Source organism: Zalophus californianus, chromosome 9 (assembly GCF_009762305.2).
Source record: "Zalophus californianus isolate mZalCal1 chromosome 9, mZalCal1.pri.v2, whole genome shotgun sequence".
NCBI lineage: Eukaryota > Metazoa > Chordata > Mammalia > Carnivora > Otariidae > Zalophus > Zalophus californianus.
Window position 1 is genome coordinate 103719495 of NC_045603.1, and position 26807 is coordinate 103746301.

Consider the following 26807-nt stretch of genomic DNA (forward strand, 5'->3'; position numbering starts at 1 on the left):
CACACACACACACACACACATACACACATATACATACGCAAGTATATATAAACATATACATGTATATATAATTCAAGTGTGCTTCTTTGAGGTCTCTTGGGGCTGGGCAATGCAAAGTATAGTCCCAAGACATTAAGAATAACCTAGAGTAGCGATGCCTGGGTGGGTCAGTCAGTTAAGCATCGGCCTTCGGCTCAGGTCATGATCTCAGGGTCCTGGGATCAAGCCCTGAGTCGGGCTCCCTGCTCAGTGGGAAGCCTGCTTCTCCCTCTCACTCTCCCTCTGTGCGCGCGCTCTCTCTCTCTAATAAATAAATAAAATCTTAAAAAAAGAATGACCTAGAATAATTACCTTTAATACTATAATCATAATAATCTTAAAAATATCTTCATAAGGGTGAAGAGTAAAGAACACAGTAAAATTCTTACAGAACTATGGAAGAGAAAAGGAAAAGACGGGTGCATCTTTATATGTGGTAACAGAATCAATATCATCTTTATGTGCCTATGTGTATGTATTTATGAAGAACGTGTCTGTAAGTTGAAGCAATGAAATAGCCTGAACTCATCCTGTCTCTTTGTCTTGCCTTATCATTTTTCTCCTTTTCATTTTTCTTTTTCTTTTTTTTTAAAGATTTTATTTATTTATTTGATAGAGCGAGAGAGCACAAGCAGGGGGAACAGTAGAGGGAGAGGGAGAAGCAGGTTCCCCACGGAGCAGGGAGCCCGATGCGGGGCTCGATCCCAGGGCCCTGGGATCACGACCTGAGCTGAAGGCAGACGTTTAACCATCTGAGCCACCCAGGCGCCCTCCTTTTCATTTTTCTTTCTAAGTTGAGGAAAGGTAGTGGTGGTTTGTGTAGATTATTTGCGTGGTGAGGGAGCCACCGGTCAGGGAGTGGGAGAATGAGGCAGGGAAGGGAAGGCGGCCAGTAACAGGTGGGCTGATGACTGGTTACCACTGGGGGCCTTTGAGCCTGAGCCCTCTGGAGTAGGCAGCGGCATGGGGGGCTGGAATGGTTATGCACCAATTGCTGTCAGTCACTGGCTGAGAGCCGTCCCAGGGAGCCTTACTTCCCAGTGCTTAATTCCTAACAGGATGGGCAAAGAGGGCTTTGCCCTCTTTTAACTGGAAAAGGTGGGCTCCTCTGTCCTGAAGTGGTGAAGCGGAGGGGCGTTGGGGGGGGGGGGTGGCGCGGGCTGCATGATCTAGACCTGCAATGCGTCTTTTTTTTTTTTTTTAAGATTTTATTTATTTATTTGAGAGAGAGAGCGTGAGCATGAGGGGAGGGAGGAGCAGAGGGAGAGGGAGAAGCAGACTTCCTGCTGAGCAGGGAGCCCAACGCGGGGCTTGATCCCAGGACCATGAGATCATGACTTGAGCCGAAGGCAGATGCTTAAATTACTGAGCCACCCAGGCGCCCGTGCAATGCGTCTTTGCTGAATTGCACTGTATTTCACTCTTGGTGATTCCCTGTGGTCTTTCCTGGATCTAATGGCAAGGATTACGTACACTATTTTGTCTGATTTAACAAGTGAAAAAGATGAGGCAAGGGAAGGTCAATCAAGCTAAGCCAGGGACTAAATGAGCAAAGTGGAATAGGAGGTTCTTTATTATTTTGCCTGTTTTGGTCGGAGCATACACTAAATATTCGATCAATCTTTGATGATATGATCATGGAGACCAAATGGTATTAATTCTCCGCCGTCTCTCTTGATGTTTACTTGGGCGGTCTCCCGAGCAGTTGTGGTAATGCGGGTGGGGGTGGCGCCACGGCCAAGTACAGACGCAGCGTCGTCACAGCGGCGCCTTGTCCCATCTGCCGAGTCTCCAGAGAGAGGTCCCTGAGAGACAGTGGCAAATTAAATGTGCCATTATTGTCAACAGTCCTCGTTCCACGTGGCGTTCGTTTATGACTAATAATCAGTCATTGTGATGGCCATTTGACTGGGCAGTCCTTCAGTCACTGTTTTTGAATCTTGTGACTGTCTTAGATTTTAGACATACTTGTGTATATCTCCACAAGCATGTTTTTGTATGGCAGTAGTTGTGAAACACTTGCTTTTTTAATCAGCAAAGCTTAACAACGTAGCCCCTCAATTGCATAAACCGAAATAATGCTTTAAAAAAGATACTTGAGGGGCGCCTGGGTGGCTCAGTCATTGAGCATCTGCCTTCAGCTCAGGTCATGATCCCAGGGTCCTGAGACCGAGCCCCACATCGGGCTCCCTGCTCAGCGGGAAGCCTGCTTCTCCCGCTCACTCCCCCTGCTTGTGTTCCCTCTCTCGCTGTGTCTCTCTCTGTCAAATAAATAAATAAAACCTTAAAAAAAAAAAAGACTAGCATTTTAAAAAAAATAAAAAAGACACCTGAGATATTCTAATCATTGTGCTGTTGCTTTGACTTTGAAAGGGTTACCTTGGAGTAGGGACACAGCAGTTATCAAAGAGTGACTTATTAATAAATCTGGGCTTTTCATAGATTTCTCACTAGCAAGGTTCGTGCAAGATTGTCCCTATTCCGTTTGTCGTCATTACTAAGAGCTTCGTCTGTCTCCTTCAAGTCAGATTCACTTGAGCCTAGTGTGCAAAGTATGTACCTTCTACTGCACTTGTTTCTCAGACATTTACTGAACCCCTGCTACACACCAGGTGCTTCCCTGAGTGTAGGGGTCACCAACGTGAAGACAGTTCCTGTACTGTGGTCACTTGAGGCCTCACCACCCTGAGCCTGGTATTTCTACAGAGTCTTAAGTTCCAGAGCTGGACATTCTTCTACCAAGGGGATTTCAGAGACCTCACCGTCAAGGATGGGGAGGGATGACCCAAACTGTAGGGGACAAGGGAAATGACACCCACGTCGGCAAAAGTTAGTTTTGGTGGAGGGGACATTTTTTATAACAACTATACTGAAATGTAATTAATGTAGAACAAATTGCACTCATTTAAAGTATACAATATGGTGAGTTTTGACAGATGTATATCCCACGAAATCACCACCACAGTCAAGATACAGAGCTTTTCTTCATCCCAAAAAGTTTCCTCCTGCACCTTTGCAATTGGACACAGGGAACGTTTTAATGCGAATAATGTGCCTTTTAAAATTCAGGAACACTTTCATCTGATCAAAAGAGTATTTATTATACTTTTGGCTTTTCTGGCACCAGGCCCTGTGCACTGTCCTTAAGCCTCAGCCCATCTGGTACTTCAAAAAGTCCCTTGCACTGGACCACCAAATCCAGACGAAGGTGCCAGGGTGCGAGAGGTTAGAAGAACCTCCACCTCAGGGGCGCAGGGATGCTGGCATATAAAGGTTGGGGACAGGCGGCAGCGGAGAGGAAAGGTGGGGGCCAGATCACTAAGGGCCACGGATGGTGTGTGGCACAGTTTAGATTTTAACCTATAGGCAAGAGTCACTGGAGAATTGTGACTGAGGAAGTGATAGAATCAGATTTGTGCATTAGAAAAATCACTCTTGGAAACTGGGTCAAAGTTACAAATACGAAGGACAGTTTTAAGGCGGAGGTGGTGGGAGGAGAGAGGGGCAAACACGTGGAATCTAGAAAGCCGGACTGACAGGCTGGGAGGCTCCGGTTGGGCATAGCGTTCAATAAGAGAGCGAGAAGAATCATACATAACTCCCAGGCTTATTGTTTGGCCAACCAGGGGTTACCTTTTAGGGAAACTAGATTATTTGGGCAGGTAGAGTAGGTTTGGAAAGATGTTTAGTTTTAGATGTGCTGGGTTGAGATTTCTGCTAAGTAGAGATGTCTAATAGTCGGGCCTGTGGGTCCAGAGGTCTGGGCTGACTATTTCAGGATCATCCTCATTCAAGCGACACTTAAGAAAATGTGTTTGGGGGGCGCCTGGGTGGCTCAGTCCTTAAGCGTCTGCCTTCAGCTCAGGTCACGGTCCCGGGGTCCTGGGATCGAGCCCCACATCGGGCTCCCCGCTTGGCGGGAAGCCTGCTTCTCCCTCTGCCACTCCCCCTGCTTGTGTTCCCTCTCTGGCTGTGTCTCTCTCTGTCAAATAAATAAATAAAATCTTAAAAAAAAAAAAGAAAATGTGTTTGGAACATCCCAGTGTGCAGGCAATAGCTAAGATAGCAAGGGTAAGCCCTGGCTTTGTTTGGGAGACAGTCTCTGACTCCTAGGCCAGGTTACGTCCTTTTGATTTGGGTCCCTCACCCCCCAACCTGTACTAAGTACTTTTCCTATCAGAACATTCTTCCCCCATCGTGGTACTTACTAATTGTTTCTTTTCCCCACAAGGCTGTAAGCTTGTGAGACTGGCACCAAGCTTGTTTCTTTGCTGTGTCCTCAGCACCTCTTACAGAGCTGGGCAGCTAGTAGAAACTCAACACATACTTTCATGCCTGTCAATTGAATGCCACCCCAACCACCCACGACTAGGAGATCCTTCTAGGGAGAGGGAGCAAGGCAAGACAGAGCCAGAAGTGCTAAGACTGGAGCCTCGTACAACATGTTGTGGGGACACACAGGAGAAAGTAATGGAAGGCTCTACAAAGTTCATTTGAGCCAGGCCTTGAAGGGTGAGGAAGGGTCCTCCAATCAAGCTGGGTGGGAAGCACATTCTCGGCCTGCGGGTATAAAATATGTAAGGGCACAAAAGGAGTGGAAAGTTTGCATGTGACCAGCATAAGAGGCTGGGACTTGGAAGGGTGAGGACTGGCAGGTGATGGGTCTTGAAGAGTCACTGGAGACCCTGAAGGCTTATGGTTCTATAGCAAGGAGTTGGGACTCGACTCTTTAAGCAACAGGAAGCTAGTGGAGGTTTCTAAGCAGGATAACACTATGGTCAGATTACAGCTTTAGGGAGAAATCTCTGGGATAGAGTAGAGAGATTAAGAACTCCTCCCCCTGGGGTGCCTGGGTGGCTCAGTTGGTTAAGCGACTGCCTTCAGCTCAGGTCATGATCCTGGAGTCCCGGGATCGAGTCCCACATTGGGCTCCCTGCTCAGCAGGGAGTTTGCTTCTCCCTCTGACCCTCCCCCCTCTCATGTGCTCTCTCTCTCTCATTCTCGCTCTCTCAAATAAATAAATAAAATCTTTAAAAAAAAAAAAAAAAAAGAACTCCTCCCCCTGAAAAATGCATTTTTGGCAAGCGCCCAGGTAATTCTTCCACAGGTCATCCTGAGACCACACCTGAAGAAACAGTGGCGTGAAAGAGAAGCTGGAGCAAGTTAAGGCTGGTGGTAGAAGAGGTGCCTTGGCAGGGAGGCACAGCGGGTCCACTGGGAGCTAATGAGGCCATCCCAGCTAGTCAGACAAAGGAGTCTTCAGAACCTTCTTCTGCAGAGCATCTGGGGGGCTCAGTCTGTTGGGCATCTGCCTTCGGCTCAGGTCATGATTTCAGGGTCTTGGAATCGAACCCGGTGTTGGGCTCCCTGCTGAGCAGGCAGTTTGCTTGTCTCCCTCTCTCTCTGCGCCTCCTCCCCACTTGTGTGCTTGCTCTCTCTCTCTCTCTCTCGCAAATAAATAAAATCTTTAAAAAAAGAAAAAAAAAAAGAACCCTCTTCTGAGGCATCCAAAACTCATAACCTCAGAGGCCCTAGAGCATCAGTGATAATAAGCCACATGAAGCTTTGCAGTCCAGCCACATGGATGCTTTTGTGGTTGGATGTGGGCAGAAAACTTTGGGGACATGGCCAGCAGGATCCTACCTTACTTCAGATGTAATCTGATCACCCCTGGTGTCCTGATGACCATTTTAGTCCTAACGTGAGCATTATTATGCCTATTGGAAAGGTTTTGGTAGGAATTCATTGGAAAAACCAGGGGCCTTCTTTACAAGTCATCTTTGATTAACTTAATAGTGTATTTCAAAAGTACTTTTTGGCCAGTAATGACAAACAAATTGCTTCTGAACTAGATGGGAACGATCTAAACACATCCTCTAAGCACAAGTGTCAAAAGTATCTCTGCTTGTCTTTATTTGCCCTTAAAAATCTGTTCAAAGAAATATGAACAGACTCTGGACTCTAAGAATAATATTTTCTGTGGATATATATGGACAGATAAGCAAAACCTCACGGGAGAAAAAACTTCTATTAAAATAAAAATAAAGATCCCCCACAGCTTTATCCTTTGCTCACTGGGGTTTCTTTCTTCCATTTTGAGATAAAAGTACTTCAGTTTCTCAGGAGATGCTGATTATGAGTGGAACAAAAAGTATTTTAATCTCTCTACATATCTCTATCTGTCTACCTTCCTACTTACCTATCTCTGGCCCTGAATCTTCCAGCCATAAGCGTAGACCTTTCTGCGTGGCTGGGGTTATGGTACTTTGAGTAAACACTAACACTACTGCTCGGGATCCCTGGGGAGAAAGCCCTCCTCCTCTCTGGTCAGTGAGAATACTGTGCTCAGGGCTTCTACCCCATTGAAAAGCCCCTATCTGAAGCTCATGGAAGGCTCTCTGGGATCCGAATCTCTCTCTCTCTCTCTCTCTCTCTCTCTCTCTCACACACACACACACACACACACACACACACACATACACACACGCCGCCTGGCACACTGTGATCCTTGCTCCTGGAGTTGCTTTTGGCTGCTGTCCATGCTCTGTGTCAGCATCTGGAGCTGACAGTCGTGGGAGCCTGCGGAGGCACCTGGCGTTGGTCAGCAGGAACACAGTGAGTGGAGAGTGCGGTCAGTTTTTACGTGCATATTGGAGGAAGAGCACAGACAGGGTTACTGTCTCTGTGGCAGTATCTCTGGGAACTGTGCTTCGATCCTGGGGAATTATTATGAAGTGGTATGCAGGTGGGCGGGGTGCCTGACAGGCTCAGTCAATAGAGCATGTGACTCTTGATCTCCAGGTTGTGAGTTCGAGCCCCACGTTGGGCATGGAGATTACCTTAAAAAAAAATTTTTTTTTAATAAAAAGTAGTAAGAGGGGTGCCTGGGTGGCTCAGTCAGTTGAGCATCCAACTCTTGGTTTCAGCTCAGGTCATGATCTCAGGGTTGTAGGATCAAGCCCTGGGTTAGGCTCTGCCCTCAGTGGGGACTCTCTTTAGGATTCTCTCTCCCTCTCCCTCTGCCCCTCCCCCCGCTCGTGATCTCACTCTCTCTCAAATAAATAAATCTTAAAATAAATAAATAGGGGCACCTGGGTGGCTCTGTCATTAAGCGTCTGCCTTCGTCTCAGGTCACGATCCCAGGGTCCTGGGATTAAGCCCCGCATCAGGCTCCCTGCTCAGCGGGGAGCCTGCTTCTCCCTCTCCCTCTGCCACTCCCCCTCCTTGTGCTTGTGCACTCTCTCTCAAATAAATAAATGAAATCTTAAAAAAATTTTTTTTAATAATAAATAAGTAAATAAAGTGATCTGCAGGTTGGGCAGGAACTCTGGACTTCCTCCCTTCTTAGGGTCTTCTGGAGAGAAGGTCCCATCCTAAGAAAGCAGCTCAGGGGAATATCCCCTTGCTTGTGGAGCCCACGGGTGTGTGTATTTGTGTCCACACCGAGACGCACATGACAAACTGCACACAGTGCCTCAGCACAGCCCAACAGGTTTTTTCTGTTTACATTTAACTAGCTTTGAACAGCAGGAGGAAACCTTAAATATTTCCTTTCTTCTCACAAACGCTTTCTCTAATAAAACAAAATTACTGGAGATGAAGCAGAGAATAATTCAAATAGTCATTTAAATCAAGGACCTGGTTTGGCTTGGCCTCCCTTGGAGACTTTTTAGCTTGTGCTAATAAAGGCCAGGCAGGCTAAGCTGACCTGAGCGGAAGGTGGGAGGCAGTCCCAGAGACTTGGGGGGGCGGGGGAGGAGGAGTGTAGGCCATTGGGGCTCCTGTAGCCCCTCCCTCAGTATTTTTGTCCCAGTGAAATCAAGCTGAAACTGACATGGAGGGCTTCCTCCGGGAGGTGGGGGGAGACCAGGAGGAGAGCAGTTCCTGGCGGTCACTCTCTGGGGGAAGTTGGAAGGAATTCGGTGTCATCTGTTCACAAACCTCATTTTGGCCTCCTTATCTGCCACTGGCTGACTCTTAGAGCCACAACCACCAACTTTCTTTCTTTTTTTTTCTTCTTCCTAAAACACACATGAGGCGCACTCCCATGGGCATATCCAGATTACAGGCCGCGGCACAGATAAATCAGGCTGTGGGTTGGGAGCGGTTCCCAGTGAAACTCCGCTTCTTTTTCTCCCACTCAACAAAGCAGACCTCCATACAAGTGAATGTAAGACGTTACTCTGTGTCCTGAGCCCTGGGTGCAGGATTCTGGCCAATAGTAGCTGCCAAATAAATATTTACTAAGTGAAAGATAGCCTTGAATCCACACTAATTTGTATTTTTGAAAAGTCATTCATAAATTCTAGCATTTTAACTATTAGGAATTAATCCCAATTAAGTTAATCCCAATAAACCAGCAGGATCTTGTGATTGTGAACAACTGTTATGTGGGTTGGTCAGAAGGAATATTTGTTAGCATTTTTATAGGCTCTTAAAGTAGTTTTAGCTATACAACTGATAAAACCAAGCACAAGCTTTATCAGTCCTGCCACTTGCCTTTCAGCACCATGTAGATAAACTCATAATAGTTCCCAGAGAGGAACTTAAGAGATTCTTAAGCGGGAGACCAGGGGAGAGATACTCTTAATGTTGCCAGATCACCAACATATGCTGGCATAAGGTTAATTTCAAGATCTTACACAAATCCAGGATAAGATTCTGTATCAGATTCAAATTTGGGGCATTTGTCACCTCACTGCTGTTGGCAACTCTGAAAGCTGGAGTTGGGTCCAGAAGAATACAGCCCACTCTGTCCCCTGGGATGTCTCAGGAGAGGGAAATGGCATTAGATGAGGGACCGAAGGCTGATTTTGACTTGTCATCCAAATGTTTCTATTCTGGATGATTTTTTGTAAGGATTTTTTGAGATAAGGATTTATGTATCCCTTTGAAGAACAGCCTTAAGTAGGCAGGCATACTTTAGTTAAAATAATACTTAAAACTGTGGTGTAGAGATTGCCACCACCAGTCTAGACGATTCTGGTAAGTTCCATAGCTGTTGAGAGGTGCCGGGGCAGACAGAGCAGGGCAAGCAGGGGAAGCCAGAGTCAGGTGCACAGCGATCCCAGTCAGGGTCTGTGATTGCCGAGTCAAGATTGTTAGGCAGGGAAGTGGTGATTTAGGGAGTTGGGTGAGCCAGATGATAAGTGTGCCCATAATAATGGAAAATGAGTGAAGAGGGAGAATTTTAGAAATATGAAGCAACACAACCCAGGTGAGCTGAGCAGGAGTCAGGTGTAGACTTCAGTTATTAAGAGCATGAGAGAAGGAGCTAGAGAAGACACCGTAGAGAAGGAAGGCTCCATTTCTCCCTGTAGGTTACCCTGCCTGGTGCGATCTGGGGAATATTTCTTCTCTTCTCCATGGATTCAAGAGCACTTCCCAATGATTTTAGGAATGCCAGCTAGACATAATGAACTTTGGACCAATAGCATTTCAACCTCAAGATGTAATTTCCTTCTCTCTTTAGGCCTTAAACAAAATTTTCTTTTCGTTAATTTGAAAGCCCATACTTTGTACTTCTTAATTCTAATTATGGTAATCTTGTTTTTTGAGTGGAAAATTAAGAAAGTTGGTCTTAACGTTGTTTTTTACATACCTTTCTGATCTATTATTTTTTAAGATTTTATTTATTTGACAGAGAGAGACACAGCGAGAGAGGGAACATAAGCAGGCTGAGTGGGAGAGGGAGAAGCAGACTTCCTGCGGAGCAGGGAGCCTGATGCGGGGCTCGGTCCCAGGAGCCTGGGATCATGACCTGAGCCAAAGGCAGACGTTTAACGACTGAGCCACCCAGGCGCCCCATACCTTTCTGATCTAATGAGAGTCTGAAAGATGTTCACATCCCAATGTACTAAAATCTTCAACCGCCCTGAAAAATTGAGATGTGTTGTCACTGTTTTATCAAATTATTGTTTTAAAATTGCTGTTTTACTCTTCCCCAAACTGGCTTTGGTAGGAAGAGCGACTTCTAATAAAACAACCGATACTTTGTTGGATACAGTATGTTAAAAGAGTGGAGAAGTATAAGAATAATGATGAGTATTAAACTAATGTTGGGGCGCCTGGGTGGCTCAGTCGATTAAGCGTCCGGCTCTTGATTTCGGCTCAGGTCATGATCTCAGGGTCGTGGGATCGAGCCCCACGTCGGGCTCTGCGCTGGGCAAGAACCTGCTTAAGATTCTTTCTCTGCCCCTCCCTCCTCCCTCTCTCAAAAAAATAAAATAAAAATAAAACAAAATAAAATAATGCTGATAAGCCGAGGAAAGAAGCAAACAGACATTCTGGGTAATGATTCAGGAAGTGTATCCGGGAGAGGAAGATTTGGAACAACTCTCCCTTTGAGTCAGACTTATGTCATGGTTTGCTCCTTATTTAAGGAGTCAGGCCCCCTTAGACTTTTTAGAGCGAGTCCACTGTCCCCGCTGACGTGCTTGAATGTACCACTTCACCTTGCTAAAACAAGTTCATCTTCATCTAAAGTAGGCTGAAAATTATTCACTCCTGGAGAAAGCTGTCACAATATTTTGATATCCAGCAGAAGTAATTCTGCAAGCCTGTCTGTCATTATTTGGGGAGAGGACCCCAGAGGGGCCACCCTTACTTGCTGTCTTTAGGGAAACTGTATGGCCCCCTCCTCCTGCAATTACCCACCAAAAAAAGTGTGAAGGCCAACGTAGAATACTAGGATGGTGTTAGTATGAAGTATCTAATGTATTCAGTGTAATAATTGTGCTTTTATCCATCCGGTTCTCACTTGTTTAGGGTTTTTCTACTGGAAAACTGAAAAATCAGTAAGGCAAAATAAATCAAGAAGGCATTTATACTGGGGCACCTGGGTGGCTCAGTCGTTAAGCATCTGCGTTCGGCTCAGGTCATGATCCCAGGGTCTTGGGATCGAGTCCCACGTCAGGCTTCCAGCTCAATGGGGAGTCTGCTTCTCCCTCCTCCACTCCCCCTACTTGTGTTCCCTCTCTTGCTGTCTCTCTCTGTCAAATAAATAAATAAAACCTTAAAAAAAAAAAAGGGATTTATACTGACAAAAACAGACCAGAGTGGTTTTTTGGGTTTTTTTGTTTGTTTGTTTTTGACCAAAGGTGTTTTAGGGACTTTGAAGAAAGGACCTAAAAATTGTTACTCAGCCTGGCATTTATTTTACAATATGTGCTGACTTCGGGGCGCCTGGATGGCTCAGTCATCAAGCGCCTGCCTTCGGCTCAGGTCATGATCCCAGGTCCTGGGATCAAACCCCGCATCGGGCTCCCTGCTCTGCATGCAATAAGCCCGCTTCTCCCTCTCCCACTCCCCCTGCTTGTGTTCCCTCTCTTGCTGTGTCTCTCTCTGTCAAATAAATAAATAAAATCTTTAAAAAAAAACAATATGTGCTGACTTCTAGCTTTCAGAGCTGAACAGCCTAATCCTTGATCATCCCAGAATGAGTTTAGGAATTTGTAATCATTTCCTTTTTACTGGGTATTTGCATACATCACTAACCAGCTCGGTTGAGAAGGATGAGCAGTTCCTCTGTGCTGAAATAGAATGATGAGAATTTAGGGCCAACCTGAAATGTTCATTTATCAGTTAGTCCTTAATGAGCATTTATGTGTAAATGACAATGTGCAGAGAAGACAAATTCCCTTCCATAGTGTACATTTTCAAATAGGCTAATAAGAATGGTTAGAGTTTTATATTTTTATCCATGGTTTGCATTAGGGCTCTGTGTTGAGGGGAAGGGTCAATGTATATAAATAAGAAGAAGGATATCTGGCAAGATTGGGAACATGACCTCTTGCCCTCCAAAGCCTGGGAAGCCCTAGTGAATGCTCCCAATCTTAGCAGTGTATGGACATGGTGTGAACTCTCCCCTCTGCATACAGAGTGGGGGTTAGAGGTTAATGAATGAGTGCTCTCCTCACACACGAGATCCTGTTCGATGGTGGTTTTATAAATAAGGGCTTAAATGGGGTCAGAATAGGACCTGCATATTGCTTCCAAGCTCTCTAAATCTTTTTGAAGTGATGGTGTTCAGAGATGACACCCTTCCACCAGGGAAGGGAGATGTGAGGCTCTCATGCTTGGGGAACTGGACACTGCTACCGGTTCCATATGTCTAAAAGCAGGACCCAATGGAAAACAAAGCCGGGGGGGGGATCCTTGCTGCCCCCTATTCTTCTCTAGTAATCCCTTAAAAAATAATTGCAGACCCAAACCTCTGGCCTCCAGCACATTTTCCACTTGATTAGAGGCCTTTGTGAGGTAGGGAAAGGGACCTGCAGCCTTGTACATTGTGCTGAGGCCTGAAATGTCCAGCTGGGATTTTTTTCCATCAAAAGGGGATTTTAGTAAAACCATTATCAGGGGCTTAAGAAGAAAAGCTGTTGAGCTGCAAGTGAGGGGGTAGATTAGCATTAGCAGGCTTGTTTTGGGCCACTGGTGGAAAGGGTGGGAAGGTGTTTGCATCCCTGCACACAAGGGCTGTAGTTTCTCTGCGAGTTCCTGGCAGGTGCAGAGGCAGGAACGGGTACAGGAGTGGGAGCTCATAGGCTTGGGAATTGTCCATAGGGGGGCTTGGAGGGGTCCATGGGGCATCAAGTGCAAGGCACCCCAAATCCAGGAGGATTGCACTCCCTGTGCCCCTCTGCTCTCGGAACTCGAGAACCGGGACATGTCTGTGCTGGATTAACTTGGATGTCTGCGTGGACACCTCTACTTTTGTGGGGCTGGGACTGAGGGGACGTAAGGAAAGCAGCAGCCGTGGCTGTCCTGTGGGCAGATGAGTCGCCAGGCTGTGTGGGCCGGTGAGCTCTGCCCCGGAAGCCCTCTACAGGCAGGGTTTCGGGGGTTCTCTAAAAGTGCCTTCTGGGGATCACTAGAGCTGTGGGCTACACCTTCTTTGCCAAAATGGAGCCCAGAAGGCTGAACCGAGTGCAGCTGGTGGGCATTGGCCACTGGAGCCAACTGCTGTCTCAAGGGCCTGTGTGAGGGATGTCACCCCCCCAGCGGCCCTGGAAACGCCTGTTTTGTGTGTCTCCCAGGGTGCATTGTCGTCCTAGCTTGTTTTCCCTGTGCAACCAGGATGGTGCCAGGAGCATGCAGCTGGAGCATACATATAGCGGGAGCATACAGCTGGAGCATACATACAGCAGGAGCATGCAGCTAGAGCATACATATAGCGGGAGCATACAGCTGGAGCATACATACAGCAGGAGCATACAGCTGGAGCATACATACAGCAGGAGCATACAGCTGGAGCATACAGCAGGAGCATAAAGCTGGAGCATACATATAGCGGGAGCATACAGCTGGAGCATACATACAGCAGGAGCATGCAGCTAGAGCATACATATAGCGGGAGCATACAGCTGGAGCATACATACAGCAGGAGCATACAGCTGGAGCATACATATAGCGGGAGCATACAGCTGGAGCGTACATACAGCAGGAGCATACAGCAGGAGCATGCAGCTGGAGCATACATATAGCGGGAGCATACAGCTGGAGCATACATAACAGCAGGAGCATACAGCAGGAGTATGCAGCTGGAGCAAACACATAGCGGGAGCATACAGCTGGAGCATACATACAGCAGGAGCATACAGCTGGAGCGTACAGCAGGAGCATGAAGCTGGAGCATACATATAGCAGGAGCATACAGCTGGAGCATACATACAGCAGAAGCATATGGCTGGAGAGGAGGATGGCTGTGAGGGGTGGGGCAGCCAAACAGCGACCTGTCTGAGCAGGACGGGGTCAGGCATCCGGTGCTGTCACCTTCCATCACGTCCTCAGTCACAGTTCACCACAGGCCAGCCCGGTGGCCTGTGAGTTGGAAGTTTTGTCTCAGGTCAGACTCCAACAACCAGAGAAAGAGGGCCTGTCTTCTTGGAGATATGTGCTGGTTCAGGAGAGCTGGTCTTGGAGGCTGCCAGTCGTTCCTTCTAACCACCATCTGTTGGAGCTGTTGGTCGTTATATAGTTTATGCTTGCCCTCGATGTGATGTCACCTGCCTTGATCTGGCTCCTCCGCCTGCCCTGCGTTTTCTCCTCCTTGGCTCCGTTTGGAGGGATACAGGCTCTCTATTCCTGCTGCTGCGATCTCTTTTCCTTACTTGGGTTGCCGTCCCTGAATCTGCATTTGGTATGGTCACTAATAGTGGCATATTTGAGCTACGATGCCCATAAAGCTGCCTGGGAAGATTTTCTGCTTTTATAAGACCTTCATGAATGGTGCTGCGAATGGTGATTTGCTTCCCGGCTGGGCCCTGAGTTCCAGAAGGTTTTCCTTTCTTTTCTCTCGTTCTCTAACCCAAAATGACCTTTGTATTACTGAGCTAATAAAGCAGTGCCCCGTCCAGTGACGACAGCTTAGTAGAAGTAGCCATAGGGGATATCCACCTTCTACCTTCTGCATTTTTATTCCGCGCCGGCACCACTGCTCCTCAGATCCAGGCATGGATTCCCCAAGGCCAGGCTGCTGAGCACCAAGAGGGCAAGAGCCCCGAGGCCTCACCTGGCCAGTCCTCAGCCCGTCCCTGATTGTGTCATTTTATGGAATCTGGCCAAGTTGGCTTAGAAGTTCTTTCGCTTTGTTTTAATTTCCCCTACCTTTTCCTAATGCCTGTTTTCCATAAGAGGAATTTAGACATGTGAGCAACCTTACTTCTCTATCAGGCTCTTAAATATTTTCAATGTCATAGATTTTATGAAGATGTCTTCATCTGGGCAATAAAGATGCTAATTTTATAATAACTTAATAAAAATAGGTACTCCTAAAATTTTAAAAATATTTTAGTTTTTCCTGAAAGGCTCTCTAGAATTTTTCATTACAGATGATATGCTTTCTATTTTTTTGCAATAAAAAAAAAGCCAGCACTTTTACTCTTGCTGTTAAAATTATCTCCATGTAGGATTGTAAAATTTCACCCCATTTGTTCTCCCAAACTTCCCAAGTATGGCAATGTAACAGGATTTGTACGAGATGGTCTTTAAGAAAAGTTAGTAATTGGGGGCCTGGGTGGCTCAGTTGGTTAAGTTACTGCCTTCAGCTCAGGTCATGATCCCGGGGTCCTGGGATCGAGCCCCACGTCTGGCTCCTTGCTCACGGGGAGACTGCTTCTCCCTCTCCCTCTACCTGCTACTCTGGCTTGTGCTCTCTCTCTTGCTGTCGAATAAATAAATAACAATTCCAAAAAAAAAATTAGAAATTGATGTTTGATTCCCACAGCCTCCAAAAGCAAAGCACTCACTGTGAACTAAAATCAGGGAACCTTTATGAGGTTACATCTGTCATCTTGCTTGGAAAACAAAGTGCTGCTCACCTGCGCTCCTTCAAACAGCTTCTCTGATGTTTTAAAAATCAATTTCATCTTTTTGGCAACACAAGATTCCTCCTTTGTCAACTCTTAGACCCCGGGGAAATTCTTTGGTTCGGCAGAAGGTGGTGAGGGAGGTGACCAGAGGGCATTTGTCTGAGGGGAGGAGGTCTGGGCGCCCCACTGGAAATAGCCTCCAATTCGCAGACAATGCTGCCGCCTGCTGACAAAACACAGGGCTTGCAGACTTTGTGGAAGAATAAATTTCATCTTTCCACTTTCCATCTTCCACACTGGAAAACAAATTTCCATTCGTTTGCATTAACCATACTTTGTTTTTCTGTCTTATAGTGGATCTTAAAAATCATCTCAGTAAGCTTGGGGGAAAGAAAAACACAAGGTTGGACTCCCAGCTAGACCTGATTCATAGCTGCCTCACAGTAGGGAGGGTCGATCTTGCGTGAGTGGGAAAGGTTTGTTGTTTTTGGTTTTTGTGGAGTGGGGATGGAAAAGGTCAAGGAACAATCTAGAAGAAGTCAAAATTGATTTTCCACTCCTGCTTTTCGATAAAGTGTAGTGCTCGACTTCTGTCTCCTAACTTGTATATATACATTTTTATTTCTTTTAAGTTTTATTTAACTAATCCCCACACCCAGTATGGGGCATGAACTCACGACCCTGAGATCAAAAGTTGCATGCTCTACCAACTAAGCCAGCCAGGCACCCCTACACAATTTTATTTCTAAAGTAAGCAGCAATGAGGCTCTTTGCTGCTAAATCACTGTGTGGTGCTTACTCCAGTGAATTTCTGCAGTTCTTCTTGTGATTCCACTGAAATTTAGACCCTTGTGTGTGGGAAAAAGATAGGGCAGCTGTCTTCCTTTGGACCACACTGTTCTGTCGCCAGTTGACTCTGAGCACAATGGCAGAGCATCTGGCTCAAGTGCACAGACGTCAGCGGGGGTGGGAAGAGCCAGTCGTCTATCTGTTCCAGACTCAAGAGAATGTGGAGACCTTCCCTGCTTCCTACAATGGCAAGCTGTGAGCCCGATAAAGCTTTGGAGGACCCAGAACCTGTCCCTACCCTCTTTGCAGATTCCTGAAACTCACTAAATTGTGTGCATTTGAAATGATGTAGAAGAGCTAGAAACTGTCACTTTGTCATTTCTGTATTGTTTAGGAAACACCTACTTGTCCTTTTTTTTTTTTTTTTTTTGGTTCACGGCTATGAGCTTTTGAGCTATGAAGCTAAGGTTTAAAACACTGAAGTAAAAATGGAAGGTACAAATTAGTTGTCTTCCATCTGAGAACATTAAGAGTTTGAGGGCTGAACTGTTGTGATTCCTCCCTTATTTTATCCATCTGTCCAATTTTAGGCTCGGTGATTTTGCTAAAGATTCTAGGAGTATTATGACTCATTTTTACGGTTCCTCCCTATTTAGAGACCATTTCTCAAAAGCAAAATGGTAGCAGGTAGCTTATTCCTACACAAATGTGTACATAAAATTGCCAGTTTAGGGTAAGGATTTCCTAAGGAGAAATATTTTTATGGGTGTTTGTAAATATTTTCATATTCTTTTCAAATGAAGAAGACAGTTCTTTCCAAGCCATGTTGAGTTATCCCGTGCTATTTATAAAAAGCTAATCTGGTCTCAAAGAATGATTTTCCCACAGTCCAATTCCAGGGACTTGAATCCATGATAGCAGTAGTAATTATTGAACAGACAGCTGTCTGGTAGGCCCCATCCTTCTGGAGTGTGGATTACATAAACTGAGGAGTAATAAACATTAACAGCATGCCTGATATTAACAAATTAGACCCTTGTACTCTTTCTGGACAAGAGGGATTTGTAACTAAAACATCTGTTCAGTCAAGCCTTTTTACCTTTGAATGGAGAGGAATAGCTGGTGATCCTGCAACTCAGTTCTACTTTATGAGGATTGGGTGACAGATATTTGCAGTGCGCTAAACACACTTAAGTCCTTAGCTTCAAGACTACTGCAAGCACAGACTTAACAGCATTCGTACTTCGTATCGCTACTTGTGACAAAGCAGTGCCTGGGAAACTGGCTCAAGTTCTCTGAGGACAACAGGTGACAGGTCTGACACAGCTAGCTACTTCAGTACCCTATCGCCCATTTACCAAATTGCTTCTTGAATAACCCTATACATAATGCTTGCAAAACATATCTAAGTTTGCATAATGTAATGCATATTAAGTAGTAGTAACTTTCAGCACTTGGGTTTGTTTTGTTTTTGTCGGCGGTGGGGGGGGGGTTGCTCCTAGTGAAAATAGGCTCCGGTTTAGCACCCTTCTAAAGCCAAGGGGTCAGGGTGATGTTTTGCAGGGTCTGGGAAAGATCAAAGAGCTACCTGCGTGTTTATCCCCCTCTGATGTGGTCCTTAAAGGCTGAAGCAGTCCTCTTTCTGATATGCGCGCCTCACCTCAGGAGGCAAAACCTTTCCAGCCTTGTCAAGCCTTTTTCCCCATTTATAAAATTAAATGTACACTATCAACCAGATTTGTGAAAACAAACATTTTGAGACAGAAATTGAACACTACGTCGTGACTCAGTTCTTCCAGTAGATTGCATTCACGTCCCTAACACAGTCTGCAGAAGGACCTCATTCTTCTCTTCTTTGTAACAGACACTATTTTCCACCATCACAAATAAAAGCGAACTTACAAGGATATGTGGCATTTGTCCTTTAAACAATTAAAGTCGAAGAGGAATGAGAAAATAAAAACATTAAGTCTTTTTTTTTTTTAAGAAAATGATGTGCCCTTTTCTGGATTAACAAACAGCAAGCAGAGGAATTCCACTTCTATTTTGTTTTATTTGCGGGGCTGCTCAGGATAGCCCACGCACAGTCTGCTGTGCTGCACAGTTAAGATCTCAAGCTTACTTTCTCTGGCACCTTAACTGAAAGATTCGACTTTACATGGTACCGAATGTTCTGGGTTGGTACAGGCAACTCCACCTGGCAAAGTCAGAGCAATCCCTGGAAAAGAGAAAAAGACTGGAACTGATCATTTGTGGACATTTAAATGTACTCATTGTCTAGAAATGATTCACTTTCTCTCCGAGCCCTGAGAGTACATAATTTTATTCTGGCTGTGCACTTACCTTTGCTAAGTTCTCAATTATTAATAGTTGGCAGTGATCCAAATATGAATGTCTTATCTGCTTGATACCATTCACTTTGCACAATATTTTAACTTGCTACATCACGTTTGAACAAAAATGAGAGATGTGGCCTAAGCATAGGCCTGCGTCCGAATATAGCTTTCCGGTGTCTGATCCTGTGCTCTGCAGTAGTTCATCAGAAAGCCTCACCTCGGCCTCCCAAGGGGTTCCGAGGGGCACGAAATTTAGGTCTTGCCCTCTACGAAATGGACAGAACAACCTGAAGAGGGAGTGAGGTGAGCTGCAGGGAAGACAAGGGAGCCGAGAGGACCCTGCCCGTGTGTCTTACTGGAGCGGCCCTCTGTCCAGCAGGGCAGCGCGGAGCGGAGACCAGGGGCCCTCCCTTGCAGGGCACCAGCAAGAGACGGTTGCCAGAATCTGCAAGGAGGCCTCGGTTTTGTTTTACAAATCCGATCCTTTATTCCAGAGGTTCTTGTTCTCTGGAAACACAGTGGTTCCTGGGGGCCACTACCGTTCCCCTTTGAGAACTTGAGTTCACATTTTCTAACTCAGAAGCGGAAAAAGGTTTTGCTTATGTCAAGACCAGCGTCTCTCTAGTAGGCGCGGCAGGAAAGCACCAGGATTTAGGGGGGAGGCCATGCTTCAATTTACATATCAAGTGTCCTTTTTTCAGAGAAAGTTCTTACCTTTAAAAGGAAACTCCAATAAAAGGAAACATTTGCTTTTTCAGATCTTTGTTGTTGATGTGAATCATTAAAGAGTATGATCAATTTGTGAATTTTCTTAACTAAAGACATACTATAAGTTAGGCAAGCATCCCTTTCCCTGTTGCCAAATGTGGGATAAATCGGGCGGGCCCTCCCCTGCCTTAGGACTGGGGAATCCCGCAGGAGGGAGTCCACAGCAGGGAGCATCATGCAGCACCACACTTCTAGCTGGAGGCCTATCACGGCCCTTAGGGACTGCAGAAACCGAACCCCACTGTTGCATTTATCATCTCTTCCAGACTTCAAGGGCTACTACCCAAAGAAAGGTATACGGAGCCCTTTCCCCACCACCACCCAGTTTCTATGAGGTTTATTACTTCTAGGTGATAAAGTTTGCACGAAGTTCCCATTTTGGTTTTTCACTTCTGAAGTTGCAGCAAATACCCAAACCAGGTTTTTTTCTGCTATTCTAAAAACTGCCCTGATGTGCCTTTTAACTTTTGTAGCACCCGCAAAATATCATCATGTCCTTTTCTTTAGTGCTTTGGTCTTTAAAAGCATTTCTTTCCATTCCAGTAGTTATGGTGGAGATTGGATCCACCCATATCCCCTTTTAAGTTGTGCCCTGGGGCCTGGGCTTGTCCACACGGTGATCAGACAGCTACCACTCATTTCTGTGAGGTCACCTCACTGGAACTCAAGGTATGATCAGTAACTGAACCTTCTCAGAGGACAGAAGGGAGCTAGACTTTGGAGCTGGCCCTGGTGTGCGTCCCGGTTTCCCTCCGTTAGTGGCTGGGTGACTTCAGGCGAGTACTACGCCCTATCTGGAAATCAGGATACCTGTTTCAACAGGTTGCTTTGAGGACTGAAAGGAGAAATTTACAGGGACCATGCAAAGCATACCCCCGGTTCTCAACACATATTCATTTCTTTCCATCCACGAAGGTTGAGAGATAAACAGTTAACCTTGGCTGATGAAAGTAAATGGTTTATTCATCGTTTCCAGAGACACTCCAGATATATTCGTAAGTATACCCAGTTCAGGTTGAGGACAGCAGGTCCATGATCTTAACTTTCAAACATTAATTTACCGACCTTTAGTCAGGCTTATCTTTAGCCTTTCAAGTAAAAAACAAAACCAAACAGAAAAGTGGAAAACCCTTCCCGTTAGTTGGTAGGATTATCTTGTGTATTAAAATGAAGAATGTGAGCACAGAGTCTAAGACTTAGGAGGTGCCCAAATTTTTGACTGAATCCATACAGTCATGCAGTCTCTTGAAAGAAAAACAGCCCGAGAACTTACAGCTTGTGGAACCTTCATGCGGTATAGTGCCAAATGCTAAATTAGAAAGTTGACCCTAAATCCACGTCCCGACTTCTTACTAGGGTTCACACATTTTTTTTTCCAGGCAATAAGCACTGTAACCTAAGAGGGAAGGAAGAGATCCACACCTTCCCCAAAGAAAAGGAAGATGGATCTAGTGTCAGGCTCAATTAGACCCAATTGTGATGGCTCTCCAAAAAGGAACAATGCCGCTTTTGTGATATGCTCAAGCAGAAAGCTTGGAAATTTTACAAAACAATCTCACCCCAAGAGAAACTTGGGTTCTAGCTCTCTTCCTGGAAAGAGGTGTCTTTGCAGGAAAGTTTTATACCGCTCTTATTAGCTCTTGCTGGGATCTGTATTTTTTTTGTTGTTTAAAAAAAAAATCTCAGAAACAACTAAGACCTATGTGAAACCAGGAATGTGAATTACTCCGCTGTTGGGAACATTTATACCCTGCCACTTCCGCAGCCCAGCCACAGGGGTGTTGATTAGTTACTGTCTACCAGAGGGAACTCTTTGCTAGATTGTTGGTATTCATTGATCTGCCCCAAATTCAGCCTAAGAGCCCTCACCACAGTGGATCCGAGTGGAGTGGCGAGCTTCAGCGCTGGAAGTGCTTAAAATGCAAATGTGCAAGAACTCCTGGCCAACCTCCCCATCCCCCAGGAAAGTGCTTAAATACAGTGGGGCCTGGAGGAGAATGTTAAAAAGAGGGGCTGAACTGCCTTCCTCCTTTCCACCAGGACCCTCACTCACACTGTGAGATTCAGCATGCATGACTGAGCAAGTGAGCGAGCAAGCAAGGACAGCGCTCTTTTAACTTTTCTGAACAATGGCTTCAGTTCCCTCCACCCTTCACCATTTCACATCCTCCCCACACCCACTCAAAGTGGAAAGAAGCCCGTCTTTTCTTCCCCACTTCCACATCTCATGACCCATTTTTCAACAGGACCCCTGGATCTCATTTCCACCCCGGGGAAATTGTGACTCTTACAGATCTAGTTTTTAAAAAGTTCCATTTTGTTCAGTTTCTTTCAATTTCCATGTTGTTGACAGTTTAAAACCAAAAATTATATAAATCTCCAGTCCAGTCACATTTCTAGCAACAAAACATTTAGATGTCAGTAGTAAACCTTATACAGAATAAATGTGTAACCATGAGCTTACTCACACCACATAGGATGCACCGAACTCTATACCTTAAATCCTCCTAGAGTAAGTACACAAACAGCACCTCCTACTTTGGCATGTACCCAAACACACACTGCCTTCAAAATAATTCACAGATACAAGGTTTTTTGTTTTTGTTTTGTTTTTTTTTTTTTCAAAAACATACTTCATATTTCCTCTTTTATTATATAAATATCAGTTTAACCTTTTACTGTAAGAATATAAATGTTTTAAGAGGATCTTTGTTATTATTTATACAAATTCACAAACAGTACAATTAATTGATAAAGGTCTCTGGGTTTCTTTAACTCCATGGTCTCGCATGTTGCTGTGGAGGATTCTAAAAAAATAAACAAAAACTCCAACAAAAATATACATCCTACTCAAAAGCGATTTTTTTTAAAGCCACAAGTTCCAACCCCCACCAAAATAAAGAAAGCCATCTATGCCTCCATTTAGAAACAGATTTTTGTTAAAACCCACAAATTCCCATTTTATTAACAGAACATAGATAAGACGTGAGTTTTAGTCTCCTCCCCTTCACGTTACAGCCCCAGGGGCTCCGTAGGCCAACTCTGCTCCTCTGCTTCCAACAGGAAGCCTCACCATGTGACCTTTTTTGTGGGGACACTTGGAAGAGGGTGAGGGTAGGGCAAAATTTGCATATATAATAATCATTTTCAAGACACAATCTGCATCTCAAACAAACAAAAGTTCAACTCTCATTTCTTCCACACATTTGTGCTATAAATTAAGTCAAGATTTACGAACACCGTTGGGCCCTCAAATCCCAATGCGCAAGGGAAAAAAAAAATTATAGCCAGAATGTGGAAGTGGGACACACTGGATGGATGGAGTTTGGGAAGAAGCCAAAACAAAAAAGACGTACAAACCCAATGGGCATCTTTCCAGTCTAGGCACAAAAATGTTTGTCTCAAAATATCTCTCTTGTAGAATTCCAGGGCTTCAGAGAAAAAAGTAAACTAAAACGAGGTAGCCAGACATATATATATGTATATATATATAATTTATATATATATAATATATAGACTATATTCAGCAGAAAAAAAAAGGACCGTGATTTCGAATTTCTTCAAAAAATAAAAACATGAAAAAGAAAGACAATTAAAAGGAAATGAGCGTGAACAGCAGAGTACTGTAGGAGAAGTGATGAGAAGAGCCTGGGATTAGTTACAATCTGGAAGGAAGGAGGGTGAAAAGGCCGTGGTAGTTGGGTTTGCTCTTTATACATTTCAAAATAAAAACCAGATCACAGTATTCAAATAAAAGCTTAAGGAAGGCAGACATTTTCCTCAACTCCCCCAGGGTTTTAAGGACTAGGCCATCCCCACCCCTCCCCCATTTCCAAATGTAAAGCAGTGGGGATACAGTAGCTCAAACAGTCCTCCATCCCCCTGCAGAGAGGAGTGGGTGGGTAAGTAGCTGAATCCGGCTCTCCATCGTCAGGGGAAACGAGAGGTGAGTAAGGTAGGGGTAGCAGAGGAACCCCAGATGCAATGGGAATGGGTGTGTAGTGGGCCGAGGTGCTGGAGGAGGGAGAAAATGAGCCTGAGGCTTCGTGTCACTGCCCCCATCTCATCCGCTACAATGATCTATGTGTAAGTGTGCATGTCGAGTGGGGGGCGGGGGGCGGGGGCGTGGTGGTGACCGGAGGAAGAACAGGGCGGGACAAGGGGAGCAGGTGCTGCTGCCCTCACCTGACCTTCTCACTGTCCGTCATCTGCCAGAGTCCCAGGTTGAGTACCTTGAGGCAGGGCAGCTGCGTGATGCGCTCCAGGCCGCGCTTGGTGATTCGGGTACAGCCGTACAGGTCTATGCCAGTGAGCTGACTCAGGTGCTCAGCGATCAGCTCCAGGCCCTTGTCTGTGATGCGCACACACTGTCCGATGTTGAGCGTGCGCAGCCCGTGCATCTGCCGCACCATGCGGTTGATGCCATCATCGCTGATGTGGCAGGAGCAGAGGGAGAGGGATTTGAGGCCGTCCAGGCCCTGGGCTATGTAAGCCAGACTCTGGTCCCCCACCTTGTCACAGAACGACACATCCAGCCCTGAGAGGCGCAGACTGCCCATGGCCAGGTGCATGATGCCCGTGTCACTGATGTTATCGCAGGAGCGCAGGTTAAGGCTGCGTAGGCTGCCCATGTGCGACAGGTGCAGGAGGCCCGCGTCCGAGATGCCCCCGCAGAAGCTGAGGTTGAGGAGCCTCAGGCCCGTCAGCCCCCGGGAGATGTGCTTTAGAGAAAGGTCAGTGAGCTTCTGGCAGTCCTGCAGCGTGAGCTGCTCCAGGCCCAGGCAGCCTTCGGCCGCGCTGCGCGTCATGCCGGCCAGGTGCCCGATGCCCACGTCCGAGAGGTGGCGGCAGCTGCGGAGATTAAGGCTCTTGAGGCGCTGCAGGCCCCAGGCGATGAGCAGGAGGCCGGTGTTGGTGATGTTGCTGCAACCCCCCAGCTCCAGCACCTCCAGGCCCTTGAGGTACTGCGCTATGCGGCCCAGGCTGCTGTCGGTGATCTGCTTGCAGAGGCTCAGGTTGAGGGCACGCAGGGAGCCGATCTCCTGCACAAACGCGTGGCCCAGCCCGTTGTCAGTGAGGTTGTAGCAGCCGCTTAGGTTGAGGCTCTCGATGTTGGCCATGCCCTGGATCACGTAGCTGAGGCTGCGGCGGAGGCTCAGGATCTGCACACGGCGGATACCCCGGGCCTGCAGGCTGGGGAACAGCGACGGGTTGGCCCGGCGCAGGTGCAGCTTGGCCTCCACCCCCCGCCACACCGACTTGTGGTAGGCGGCGTCCCGCCAGGCCGTGCACACCTGCGCCGCGCGCCCCTTATCCCGGACGTCCAGGTAGCCGAAGATCATGGCCAGCAGCTCGGGGAACAAGCACGAGATGTGGGTCTCCATCTTCCTCCTCCCCCCTCCGCGGCGCCGGGGGGAGGAGGCGCGGGCCCCGCCGCTCCTGTCCCGAGAGGCGACAAGAGCGGTTCGCCCCGGCCGCTACCGCCGCCGCCTCGGGCCCAACGGACGGCCCCTCCCCGCCTTCCGGCTCCGGCCGCCGCCGCCGCTCCTCCTCCTGGTCCGTCCGTCCTTCCTTCCTTCCTGCCGGCTTCTCCTCCCTTCCCTTCCCTCCCCCCGCCCCGGGCTCCGCTCGGTGTTCACATCCCGGGCGGGGAAAGCGCCCTCTCACTCACTCCCGAGCCCGGCCGGGCCGCCGCCTCCGCCGCCTCCGCCGCCTCGGGTCTAACCACGCCGCGCTCGGGCCGCGCCGCTCCGCCCGCTCCGCCCGCTCCGCCGCCGCTCCCACGCCCCCTGCCGCATCCTCTGCCTCTTGCCACTGCCGCCGCCGGCCGCCGACGCTGCTGCTCCGGGCCGGCGGGCCGGCCGGGGGGTCCCGGGGGCTGAGAGCACGGGCTCCGGGCGCCGAGGAGGCTTCCTGCTGCCTTTGTCTCTCGCCCGCTTTTCAAACCTCCCAGCCCGGGCCGCCCGCACTCCGCCGCCCAGGCGGGGGGACCTGGAGGCCAATCCGGGCCACCGGGCGCACGTTCCTTCACCCCCACCCCCCGCCGTCCGCGGCCAGTTGGGAGCTGCGGGCCCGGGCACGGAGGACGCCGCGGCCGGCGCGGCCGGAGCGCGGCTCGGCGCCGGGCCCGGGGCGAGCAGGCGGGCCGCGCGTTTGGTAGAGTCCGGGCCGGACCCCTCTGCCCGACTGCTCCTTCGCGCGTCCCCTCCCGCCGTGCTCCCCCCGCGCGCGCCCGCGCAATGGTACGAGCCTGCGCTGCCGGAACTGTCGGGGCCGTTACCCTGGAAACCGAGTTCTTCCTAGTCTGGTTGCCCTGATTTTTAACCCTGTAGGCGCCATTTGAGAGCAGCTGTCAGCCGGGCTCTTCCCCACCCTTCTCCTTTTCACCCCGTAGCCCGCTATTGAGCCATTCCCTTTCTGGGCCACGCCCCAACCCCATTCCTTCTCTTTTTCTTTGCTGCTGACGTCTGCGCAGTCTTTTCCCATAGTTTACCCCTACCATTCCTGACCCTTCCTTTACACCCTTCTCCCTTTATTATCCCTGCAAGACCCTCCTCCCAGTGGTAGTACTCAATAATTATCACTCCAACTCTCCTTCCTTTTTTTACTGTTCCTAATGCCTCTTAACATGTCCCTGTTATCACACCCCCAGTCTTCCCCAACGGGGCTGCTTCCTACGATTCCTTTCTCTCCGGTCTTGTGCCTCAAATTACGGAGAAATTCGGCTTTATTCATGACCACCTTAGCTTGACCCTGACCCTCCGCAGCCCTCATTCTAGCATTACCCATTCCTGCTGCCTTCTAGCATCTTCTGTTTGTTTCTGGACACCGCTGTGGTACTTTATACATAAAAACTTCCTTCCACTTCCGCACTTTGTTGCTGAACTGTGGACTGCCGGGAGCGCCACGGATGCCCTCGCATCGCGCCAGCCTGCTTTGCACTTAGAAGAGAGCAGCCGTCCCTAAGCCTTGCTTTATGATCTTTTTCCTTCTCACCAGCCTCTTGGACTAAATATAAATTGTACGGACAGTTGTGCTGAGAGTATATTTGTATGTACTAACACAAAGATACTTTTTAAATAAAACACAGCGACTATTGAACTTCGTTTAAGGTGCTGCAAGCAAATGTCTGCTGGTTTAGAAATTGGGTTTTATGGAACCAGGGCAGTGCTCTCTTTTGGAATGTGGCTCTTGGGTCTTAAATGCCGGCACAGACGATAGGATTTCAGCGTTCCCAACTAACTATCCCCAAACCAAGAATCTTTGGATCAGAGAAAATGACCCTCTGTACTTTTAATGAACTCATGGGTCCATACAACCTCATACAGGACAACCTGGTATATTTATCGGAAAAGGAAAATGGTTTCATTGATTCTTTGAGGGCCCAAACAAGATATTGAATGGGTTCCCTATTCAGTATGTGAGATTAACTTTTGGCCACCTCTCTTTGCCGGGGAGACCAATACTAGACCAAGTACATACAGATTCACTAATAGAAGATATTTTAGACACCCACCCCCCACCTCCCCTGTTCCTAAATCAGGAAATGCAGATTACAAGTTTG

The 26807-nt window shown here is 47.3% G+C and overlaps 2 protein-coding genes across 4 annotated transcripts in view; one reads left to right on the forward strand and one right to left on the reverse strand.

Moving 5' to 3' along the window:
• Nucleotides 1–26807, forward strand: part of WNT5B (Wnt family member 5B) — a 105258-nt gene that overhangs the window by 32992 nt on the left and 45459 nt on the right. The gene's annotated exons all lie outside the window — the stretch shown is intronic.
• Nucleotides 20207–26032, reverse strand: FBXL14 (F-box and leucine rich repeat protein 14). The gene has a single exon (XM_027594435.2). It carries the CDS (start codon nucleotides 24625–24627, stop codon nucleotides 23425–23427), a length of 1203 nt encoding a protein of 400 aa, XP_027450236.1. The 5' UTR covers nucleotides 24628–26032; the 3' UTR covers nucleotides 20207–23424.